The sequence below is a fragment of the Nesoenas mayeri genome (genome assembly GCF_963082525.1).
Source record: "Nesoenas mayeri genome assembly, chromosome: 7".
Lineage (NCBI taxonomy): Eukaryota > Metazoa > Chordata > Aves > Columbiformes > Columbidae > Nesoenas > Nesoenas mayeri.
The window spans coordinates 15,032,443-15,044,484 of NC_137551.1; the positions used below are offsets into that span (position 1 = coordinate 15,032,443).

Consider the following 12,042-nt stretch of genomic DNA (forward strand, 5'->3'; position numbering starts at 1 on the left):
AAGGTCACTGAAATGAGATTAATTTGTTACGACATCAGATCTGTAGCCTCCAGAGAAAGTTACTTTTTGTCCTACCCATCTGAAAAACAGATTTGGCATTACAGAAAGTGTTATAAAAAACATATTTTCTATTTCGCAGTTATATTATCTGGCAGTGCCTATCAGTAATGTATTGACAGTAACAGTACCAAAACATGGCATAGAAAATTTTTGCATATCTACAGACTGTCTAAACAGGAGATGAGGACATTATCTCTCCTGTATACATGAAGAGCTTTTTATATCTGTTCTGTCAGAGCTGAAGTAACCAGTTGGCAATCTCCCTCAGTCACCATGCCCAGCAACAACGTAAACAGAGGAGACAGACGGTCTTTAAAGCTGATAAACATAAACACCACCACTTTTCAGGGCAATCAAAGCTGTATTTACTCATGAGGTAGTTATCCGGATTTATTAAGTATTTTTTGACTTCTACAGCAGAATTAACATTTTAAAAGAGCAGGAAACTACCCCCTGACACTTGCTCTGAAATACTTGCACAGTGGTCCACTTACTAAGGGTTTTCCAAGAGAATTAGGAACCCCAGTCAAATTTACATTCTGGAAAAAACAGATTAATAATTCTACTGGGAGAACTGTAAAATAAGAACAATATCTTGTTGCAGAAGTTTTGGGAAAGTAAAAAATAAGTTTAAATATTATTTTGCTCAGCTACTGATTGTTTTTGTAGCAATGCCTCAACTATAAAAAACAAGACCCTCACTTTAGACTAGCATCGCCTAAAGAAAATCCCTGTTAGGCTAAACCTATCAACTTCTTACTTGTATAATTAAGAGCTTCATTCCCTATTTTTACAGGGCTATAGACAAGCAAAAAATGTTACTACTTATATGAACAGTTTATACTTTAATTTAATAATCATGAAAATACTTCTATGCATTATTTTGTATTAAGAGTAGTATCAAATAATCAGACCACAGGTACCTAAGCAACTCACACACAAAGTATTGGAAGCTTTAAAGTCTTTATCTCAATAGGAAATAATTCCAATACCTGTTCTCCAACTCTGCAGTATTACACAAAGCACATCTCAGATTTGCTGCATGTGCAAATGTAACTTCTGAAGCCTGCCTGGAAAACCACCAAATTCAGGTTCTTTTGTATCAAGGCAAAGGGAGCAAATACAGAAAACCTGACAGTCTGCTCTCCACCTTTGTTATGCCTGAACTCAGCTGAAGCTATTTATTAAGGAAAGAAAAATCATCCCATGGGCCTCAGTTAAAGTATTCATAGGTCTTTACCAAAACTTCAAACTCAGCTTACTCCTCAGTCTCTAAACTGAGAAGGTAAGTATAGATACCTTATGCTGCCAGTGAAACAGCTTTTCATCACCTTGAGTCTCTAATTGGTTGTAAAGAGACAACCAAAATGAAGCTTTCTAGTCAAGTGTTCATTTTGTAAAAGTGCTTATATAGACAGATCACAAATTAAAGGAATCTTCTGGAATTTATCTAATTCATGTGTTGCCTGTACCAGCGTCTTACAGAGCAAGCTCTCTAGCAACACTGAAGCCAGACAACCCATGTCACGCTTCTCATTTCGTTCGTGTTGTATTGTGTACTGGCTTGTCATAAAAAAGGAAGAATATGATCAGGAAATGTGGCACTTACAATATAACAACTTATTCACAAATTTTGAATTTGTGACATAAAATTAGGGTCAGATTACATTAATCATTCCTTAGATTCCTTAGGCTGTAGTGTATTTTACAAAAACATACAAATTTAAAGAACACTCACTTTATCAACATTACCCACCATTATCCTGAAGATTGAATGCTAGAACATTTTCCTGCAAAGAAACAGCCATCTCTACTTTCATAATTAATAATCGTATAATGACACATTAAGTTTTACTTCAAAGCATTGTGAAGGTGGAAAATATAGTCCATAAAACTTGAGAATATCTCAAGTTAAAAATCTGCACAGGACTTCAACCAAGAGGAATATGAATAGGACTACAGCTAGTATTCCTGACAAATTCACACCCTCCCATTCTCCCAGTAACTATTATTCAGCCATCCACAGATCTGTTAACACAGAGGCTGAACAGTTTTTCTTCAGCAACAGTTTGGGACAATATATAATTATTTAGTTACACTACCATGGTCTACATAAAGCAATATGGCACAACACTTAAGTCCAAGAAAAATAAGGTTTTTTGTTTTTTGGTTTTTTTGGTTTTTTTTTTTACAACTCATGGTGAAATGAGGAAGGGAAACATAATTGCTCATATAGGCAATTCAAAGGGGAATAAGAACTTGCTTCGATTTGTATAATATTCTAAACTATCCCAGTGGGTTAGAACCTCTGTTTTACAGCTTGCCACATTATTTCTGGAATCACTAGGAAAAAAATTGTCTTTATATGTATGTGTTAACCAATACTTGAACTTTATCTCAACCAATTCTTTAAGCAAATGTTAAGAACTGCCAAAAACTTCACCTAATATGTCTGACAGCTTAAACCGAAGCTTGCTGAAACAACTGTAATTCGATTTGCAGAGTACTTAAAAAGCCAGTTGTTTCCATTTCCCAGAAGAAAATTTGTTTACCACAGAAGGCATTAGTTCTCTGCCTACCATACAGATCAACTTTCCTCCGGAGCATGCTGTCTAATTGGTGTTCAGACTCTGAAGCCTCTGAACTGGAAGCAATCCCAGGGTTACCCTGGGCTCTAAGGGGCTTAGCCACGCAAGGGGCAGAGTTATTCAGAGCCTTGTGAGGACCCCTCACTTCCAGCTTCTCTCCTCTCATCTGCTCTGGTAAGCTGGTAAGTAGACAGGGATGCAAACTGGGGACAGCTGTCCTGGCTTCTGAGAGAATCCAGTACAAGTATATCCTGGCAACATTTTAGCCAAGGTGTCAGACATTGACAGACAACATTAAGCTGAACCTAACCGAGCTTTTAGTTTTAATAAAAATGTATTTTCCATTTATGATGCCACTATAAATGATGCTAGACATAGGAAAAATATTATCCTAGTCATCTGCACATTCTCAAATAGCTAACAGTTCAAATAAAATAATGGATGAAAGCAGAACATACTGGATTCCTGTCTTAGATCACTATTTTCAATAAGATGTTAAAACTTGACACATAATAAATTGGACCCCATTTGCTATTAAATTGATAATTCATACCTTAAAATTGTAGATTGCTCCATGAAGGCACAATACAATGGTTATTATTGTTTTAAATATAATAAGAAACCAGTTTGTTAAAACCATAAAGATGTTTTAGAAGCAGTTTAGGAAATGAAATCAACTTGTGTCCTTCACCTGCACTTCAGATTTTAAATTAAATCTTATACCAGTCTATCATCTATACACAATTTAATATGAACCTGTTGCAGAGTCCATGAATCATACAGACAGTTCCTATCACACAGGTATTAAGTTCTCTCTATGTACCTCTCTCTCTTCAGATGCAGGTCTCAGACCAACATTCAGTATGGAACTAACAAAGTTAGTGAAACTGATCTTGAAGAAAAAAGTTACCTTTGAATCCATCCCGGAGATTCTTTTTTACTGATGCTACTCAAATATCAATCTTCTGATGGAAACTCACATATTATACAAGAACAAAAAAAGATAAGTTAATCTTTTATTATTGCAATTATCGCTTTTGTACCTCCTAGAACTAATTCTAAAGCATGTGAATTTTACTTTTTCCTCTGACAAATATATTTTGCTTCAACTGCTCGCCACTTACCATAGAAGAATACTGCAATGGGGTAGGTATATCACTCCTGCTTTTATTCTTCCTGAATACCCTCAGGCAGCATGGTTACTCTTGTTTCCACAAGGGATTCAAAGCAAACAAAAATACGGTAGGGATCTGCTGAGGCTGGTAAAGTACCTGTAAACATGATTTCATCCATAAAAACATGCAAACAGAAATCCCTAGTTATCTTTTCATTTACAATATTTAAAGACTAAGAAATTTAACATATTGGTTTAGTTATTCTTAGCATTTAGCACACAGTTTGTTGAATATTTTGCTGAAATCCACTCCTGTTTAGAAAAGAGTACAACTGTGGTGCTGCCATTATACAAAATATAGTTGTGTGACTGAGCCCATGGAGAGATCCACTTTGATCTCACACTGTCATGTCCCACACTCAGTCTCAAATACATTCACAAATGTGTATTGCAAACATAGCCTGATACTGCAAGCAGCCGATAACTGAGTGAAGCTCATAAATTAGAGATGCCACAGCTGAAGGCAGGACAGGAGCTACGCATGTTAGCCTTTTTATTTTCATCTAAGTCTACACACCTGAGCAAACTGGTTGATCGTATTTTTCACTCAACATTTTGTGTCTGTGAAATAGTATTCTAAATAACCTATGAAACCAGGAGAAAATAATTAGCTGATAAAGATTAACTGCCACAGTACCTTTCACTGACTTCTTTCCTACACATTTACAAAATTTAAGAACTTGTACAGAAGTTGAGCTTTAGCTAATGAGAACCTGGAGATAATGGAAATCAAATAATAGCTCAAAGCTAATAAATCGCTGAGAGCACTGCAATACTGTGAACTGAAAATGAACACCACAACAGAAGCTGTCTATGAACCTCCTACAGCACGGACAGTAAATCAGTAAGGTTGTTTCTGAAGACCTGTGAGAACACCCAAATAACAAACTGGCCTAAGAACAAGCTTCTTTCGTTTTCCTAGTACTATCAAGGGCCTTTGTTCTCTAGACTATATCGTTATAAACCATCCTCATTACAGATAAGAGGCAACCATTCTCTTTTTAGTGGTCCTTACTACAACTCAACCTTAGGATAAAGAAACAACATGAAACGAAGACAGAATTTGAATACCAGTTGCCTGAAAAGCTTATGTGTACTGAAAGAGCCTGTGACTAAGCTTCCTGCTGACAAATACACATGAAAGCTACACTACTTACCCACAAGCTTCACAGCACAGCCCTTGGATGCCCATAGTGGTCAGAGAGATTCCCACTGAGATAAAGTAACTTCCTGGTTACACCTACCCTAAGGGCTTTGGTCTTCCACACGCCTAAACAAACCAACCAACCAACAAAAAACATACCCACACCACCATAAACACACAAAACCACCCACAGTATTTTCCAATTAGCTGCCCAATCCTACGGAAAGTGAACAAATTACTTATTTCTTCTAAAATGAACCTGGTAGAAATGCTGAGACACACCATCTCCTACAGTCTGAAAGCAGCTGTTACAGCTTAAAACTACATTCTTAGTGATGTATTCAAAAGTCCGAGCTATGTAAAAACCAACTCTCTACAACGGACCAAGACCCAGTAAAAGGCAACATGCTACTAACATAACACCTGAGTAGACAAAGCAGGCACATTCGCAGTTTGACTTGAAGCCTCTGTCCTTTCTTGACAGCGCAGCCACTGAAATACAGGTGGATAAGCTGGGGTTTCCCAAGGGGCTCCCCTGAGAGCAAGGGCTTACGCAAACCACACCTTCCCTGAAGGATTCCTGCACCGCTCTCTATGGACACGCCCGCGCTTGGATTTGTAGAAACCACGTGCCCTGCACGGGAGGGGCAGCACGTGCCAGCCAGGCCTGTCACCCAGCGCGCCGCAGTGTCCCCGCGGGGAGGGGCCGGGGAGAAGGCCCTGGAAGGCGGCCAGAGGGTCACGTTCACATGAAGGCTGCTGGCACCAGGCTCCTCACCGGCAACAGCGCTTTCCCAGCGCACATTAGGGGAGCAGAGCACTGGTTGAAACGCACCTCACCCGCGACGGATAGCGGGGCCCGGCAGCGGCCGTTACCGGTCACCTGGCGGGAGAGGCGGCCCGCGAGCGCGCAGGGACCCGCAGCTACGCGGGAGGAAAGGGAAGAAACCCGAGCGAGAGGGGCAGCGAGGCGTACCCGCCGCCACACGCGCGGCTGCCGCCGACCTACCGCGGACTGTGCGAGCGCGGCCATGCGCGGTGTGTGGGGGGAGGGGCCGGGGACAGGCCCCGCCCGCAGCGCGCATGCTCGACACACCCCTCGCGTCCCGCCCATAGCGAGACTCCCGCGCGCCGCGCCCCCTGCCCTCCGCGAATCCCGCCGGGGGCGGGGCGGAGAGCGAGCTGCGCACGCGCAGTTGGGACGCGCGGCGTGTGCCTGCCCCGCCAGCGCCGGTTCTGCCCCCCTTCCCCGCCCCCACACCGAGGCCGTTTAAAGGCGACGGCGGCGGCGCACCGCGCCCCGGGTGGCAGCGGTGCCGCGTCGAGACCCGACGCGTGGCCCATACAGTCTCCGCGCGTAGCGGAAGCGCCGGTGGCCGCCACCATGTACCGCTACTTGGGGGAGCTGCTGGCGTCCCGCCTGGCCGCCGGCTCGGTGCTGGCGGGCGCGGAGCCGGGCGGGCCGGCAGCGGCAGCCGCAGCCGGTGGGGCGGCGGCGTGGGGCAGGGGCCGGTGCCCCCGGCGGCACTACTGCGAGGCGGCGGCGAAGGAGGACGACCCCAACTTCTTCAAGATGGTGGAGGGATTTTTCGACCGCGGCGCTAGCATCGTGGAGGACAAGCTGGTGGAGGGGCTGCGCACCCGCGAGAGCATGGAGGACCGGCGCCACCGCGTCCGCGGCATCCTCCGCATCATCAAGCCCTGCAACCATGTGCTCAGCGTTTCCTTCCCCATCAAGCGCGACAACGGCGAGTGGGAGGTGATCGAGGGCTACCGGGCACAGCACAGCCAGCACCGCACCCCCTGCAAGGGAGGTGAGACCCGCCGTCCCCCACACGCCCCCTCCCCGGTGCCCGGGCCCGGGGGAGCCGTGCGGCCGGGCCCGCAGCGCCGCGGCCCTGCCCTGCCCTTCCCTTCCCGTGCCCGGCGGTCGCTCTCCCGCCGCGGGGCGGGCGCTTCCCGCGGCCGCTCCCTGAGGTAACGCGGGACGGCGCTTGGGTCCCCGCTACCAGCCCGGCCAGGGACCGTTAACGGCCGTTGCGGCGAGGACAGGCAGCAGCCTCCTGTCCGCTTTCCGACGGGAAGGCGGGAGCAGAGGCAGAGCGGTTCCTGTGCCGCCCCTCGGCGGCCTGTGGCCCGGGCTCCCACTCGTGACCGCCTGGTTAGCCGAGGTGTGAGGTGTCGGGGCGGCTGGCCGCACAGCTCTCTCCGCAGACACCGCTGGCTGGGTGTCGGGCAAGGTGAAGGGTGCGAGGACAGCTGGCGTGATTGCTCCGTGTGACTCAAGCTTTGGAAGTGTTTATTGGAAAATGTGTGGAAACTCCATGCTTGGAGCGTCTGCTCCTAAGCTGGGAGCTGGAGAGGCTGTCCCTTCATATGCTGCCTGCCACATTCACAAAATGGGAATGTTCACCCACAAAATATCAGTAGAGAAAGATAACAGATATTTCCGGTTACTGGCTGGGTATGCAGGAAGAGCCAAAAGTGTTTTTTCTAGGGAGAGCTGGCATCGTAGGTGAGTCTGACAGCCTGGCTGTGCAAAGGGACCAGGAGGATGTATCCCACAGCTGAGCTCATGTGGGATCAGCTCTGATCTCAGAGGAATCCAGCTCCCTTGTAGTCCAGGATAGATGGTATTTCCTTGAAAAACAAATGCAAATAAATGTCCTTCAGCGTAACTTATTCAGGAGCTCTGATCTTTGAGGACAGTGAAGCATTGGAGACCATTTCAGGACTGTCTCAAACCAGAGCTACTGTAATGTGTAAATATATTACTTTTTCTTCAGCTTAGACGCACTTTGTGGTAAATAATGATGGTTGTATAAGCAAGGTTTTCTGTTATTTCTTATCAGCTAAGACCTCTGACTTCTAGAATAGAGTATGAAGGGTGTTCTTAGGTAAATGCATTCTTGATAATCAGTTCAGCTGGTGTGTGTATATATGACATGAGGATTTTTCTCTTTGCAGCACAAATAATCTGTCCTGTGACTGTGTTTCCTACTTTTTCAAAAGCAACCATGTAGTGAGCATCCTGTGACACGTTTACTTGTTATCCGCAAGAGGATAACTCAAAATAAATTCTGGTGATTACTTGGAACAAGAGTTACCAGCATCAGACTTCGTTGTAGCTGAAGCTGGCTATGACTGAAGCTTACTCTTTGTGGAGCTACTGTTTCTCTGCTGTAATTTCTTTGAAAATACTGATGATTTGTTTGTCTGTTTCAATTCTGTTTTGTCACTGCTTAGGTTAAGTTACTTTTTGCTGCTGCTTACAAGGAGTCCTCTTCTGTACAACCTGTTACTCTTAAGATCCCTGCTTGCATAACAAAATACAGTTCAGTGGCATATGAAGTAACAAGATAGTATTTAACATATGATGACTTCTAGTATTTCACATTACTGTTGCTCAGAACTGAAAGAACTATAGTTTTCACAACAAAGCATTATAAAATTCTCTGTTCGTGAACAAAACCCACCAGTTGGGTGATTGGATACCTTCTGTTCTTATACCTACATTTCTAAATCCTCAACAGAATTTCTTGATTTTTAGTAGCATTTTTTGTGCCTGTCTGCACTGAAACTGGAGCAAACACTGCAACGTTTATGGAAAGTTAAAACTAAATTTCAAGGCAGTTGGAAATGACAGCTAAAGAAAATACTAGGTCTCCACAGTTTGTCCTTTTCTTCCTGTGGTGCTCCCTGGCCGCTGTGGGTTTAGGGAAGGAATTGCAAATGATATTTCCTTTCCACTCTTTCAGGATAGTAATCATAAATGGATTTCACCTTCTAATGCTCTCTAGGAATTTGTTCGCTATCAGATGACAGATCTGGCTTTGTAGTAAATTTAAGTGGGACATGTGATGAGTGTAGATCAAGTGCTTGGAACCTGCTATGAAAAAACATGGGAAGAAGTAAAACATTTCTACTTAAACTGCAGAGAAAAGGGGCAGTAAAGGTATTTCTGCCGTTATGGTACATGAGATCCACTGGAAATGCACCAACAATGTGAGCTTTTGTCTAAAAGTGGTTTTTAAACTGGAAACCTAGTAGATTCCACAGGGAGAAAATAGCAAAGCCCAGTGAAATACAACTGAGACTGTAGTAGTATGATATGGGAAAACTTGCTGCAGTGAGTGTCTCTGATGCAAGTAATTCACACCAGCAAGAAACAAGGGACATAAGGCCACCTTTTAAAAGGAGGGATGAGATGACATCTGGAAGGCTTGCAAAGCAATTGAAGGAGCCCAGCTTCCACATATTTTCAGATGCAGAATTGTGAACTCTAACTTTGCACTTACTGAAAAGTAAAGTTTGATAAAATCAGGTCCCCATACCATTTTTTTAAAGATCCATATTTTGCACTAAGAAAGAGATAGCTTTTAGTTACTGCTAAGTAATTTCTAGCAAGTAGGGATGCTTTGTCATCTGTCATTCTTTTAAGGAGCATTGTACTTTATATGCTCATCTCTTGTATTTCTTTATGTTTACATGTTACATCAATTGTAATCAAATTTGGCCTTACATCTTTAAGCACATTTGCAGAAAAAGTACATAGCATGCCCATTTATTACTAATAAGCTTGGAGGATAAGATGCTGTTTAGACAATATGAAGTACTTTCTGTATGCAGATTAGACAAATCATCAAAGTGCACTTTAAGGTTCAAATATGGGATGCAGGAAAACAAATGTTTTATGTCTTTTAAAGGTTGTTTTCCCTTAATTTTGTTCCTAATTTCTTTTTATACATCCATACCAGAATGCTTCATCAGTGATTTTATGTTATTCCTGTACACTGTTTTTCTTTACAAGGTCACTTACAGATTTAACCATGGACTAATGAAGGGTTTATACTGTAAATCAAATTAAAGCATCTTGATTTAAATGCTCTAAACATGGAGACAGCTCAATTACTTGAGAAAACAGACTAAATAAACATTTGAATTATCTGCACTTTAGCAGCACCTTCTGTTTCTACTAAATGTTTTTAGTTTAACATTACAGCAGTTAGATTATGTTCCTTCTGTTCTAAACATCATCTTCAATTTCTTCGCCCGCTCATTCTCTTCTAGGGTGAAACCTCAACCACTGCTTAGTAGCCTGGCTCAAATCCGGAAAGTGCCAAATTTAATGCCAGGTTGATCTTTATGAAGCAAATTTAAAACTCCACTGTGCCTGCAGATGATACCTGTTAGCAGAAATGCAGCAGCTCCTTGGCTGCTAATCCTTCTGTACCTCCTCTGCTGTCTTCTCTGTTGCCTGCAAGTAGAAATAGCAGAATGAATGTGAGAAGAGACCTGATTTGACAATAAGGCTTCTGACTGGATGGATGACTGTGGCCTGAAACAGAAATGGAATGGCAGACCCACATGGGTTGGGCTGCATGAGGGCAGATTCCAGATCAGTCTTACATTTTTGCATAGGCAAACTTCTACATCTCAGTGGGAAACTTGGCTGTCGTGTTTCAGTTCAAGTATGATGCTTAATACCCAAATCCTGGCAACCTAAACCACAGTTAATCAAAGTAGGAAGTTACTTAGTCCTTATCCTACTCTTCTCTCTCCTCCCAAAATGTGTAGGAACACAAGTCAACTTGATTGTGTCAGACACAGTTGTCACTACATGGTAGTACAGGTGATTCTTCATTGGGTCAAGAGAAGAGCTTTTCAGGAAAACTGGCACTAGGTAGTGAAACATGTTTTTTTTCAGTTTATAGCTTGTGGGGTTTTTTTACCTCATTGAGAGAACTCAGAAATAACATCCTGTGGTGCTTACCTTTTTAATTGGTGTAGAAATGAATCTTGAATTCTACTTCAGGGGTTGCAGAGCTTTGCAACTCAAGAAGGCTTTTTCTTTTGGTGTGCTTCTGTGCTTTAGGAATCTTTACAAAATGGTCATTTAGGTGGTAGGCTTCACAGTATGTCTAGCACACAAGTCTAGATTTTAAAGACTAACTTTTCTGCAATGTAGCTGTTTGCTGGAAAGGAAAATTATTTGGAAGCCTCCTCACTCTATTGATAACATGGAGATAAGCAGTTCTGTTGTGTGTTGGAACTCAAGTTGCTCACAATCCAAACTTAGTATTTATACGACTGGACTGATGCTGGGTGGTAGCTGAAGTAAGGCTGGGGTCAGATCACTCTTCCCTGTGCTTGTGCAGTGACGTGCATGCTGGTGGCCAGTGCTGACAGGAAACCACAGCTGCTGTTGTTCACTGCACTGAGAGCTGCCAAAAGAACTAAAACCAAACAGGGTACAGGAAATGAGATGGCTGAGTACAGATGACTTTGTTGAAAAGTACTCTGGTTGTTCCTACATAATAAATCTTTGTAAATAGTTTAATCACGTTTATGAAGGGTATGAAACTGGTTAAGCTGCTTTTTATGTGGTTGCTGATGGCTGTTTTCATTAATAAGTTGGTTTCAGAGAACATGAGTGAAAATAACCAGTGTGCAAATGAGTTCCTACCTGTTTAGTAGTATGGAAATGACTCTGTGTTTGTTAGGCAGCAGGGATAAAGTTAAGTGGTTTTGAAACTTTATAAAGCCATTTTTTGTTAACTGACTGTCCAACAGGTCTGTTATCAATGAAAACAAATGAATCAGAGTTGTGAAACAGCCTAACCATTTGTTTATGCTCACACAGATTGCCTTAACCAAGTTTCAATGGCTTCCTCAGTTCCGAAAGGCTTTAACACCATTTTTAGTTTCAGACTAGATTTTATCTGGCTTTGACTTACACTGGGATTTTGAAAAACTCTGTCATATGTTACTTCAAAATTCACTATCTGTATATAAAGGCAGATGATTTTTAACTTCATTTGCTCAGTTGACTTCAAGGTGAATGAATCTGATTTCCTGCATGGTGCTGCTTTGGCTAGTTAGTGAAAGGAACTATTCTGTGTTAAAAAACTTTTCTGCCTCTGGTTTTGGCTGCTTTTCTTCTGCCTATCAGGATTTATCCTCCTGACATGACTTAGGAGGTCACATTAAAGAGCTTCTTACTGCCAATGGTGACATTCATTCATGCTATCCTTGCTGCCATTTTCCAGTTGCAGAGGTCTAAGGCCGATGATTAT

The 12,042-nt window shown here is 42.9% G+C and overlaps 1 protein-coding gene across 1 annotated transcript in view; it reads left to right on the forward strand.

The window, feature by feature from the left end:
- The first annotated feature begins 6,281 nt into the window (after nucleotides 1-6,281).
- The window catches only part of GLUD1 (glutamate dehydrogenase 1), a 29,757-nt gene continuing 23,996 nt past the window's right edge, over nucleotides 6,282-12,042 (forward strand). Inside the window, exon 1 of the mRNA XM_080347362.1 lies at nucleotides 6,282-6,780. Within this exon, the coding sequence (XP_080203488.1) occupies nucleotides 6,351-6,780 (430 nt within the window). The 5' untranslated portion in view covers nucleotides 6,282-6,350. The remainder of the gene's footprint in view (nucleotides 6,781-12,042) is intronic.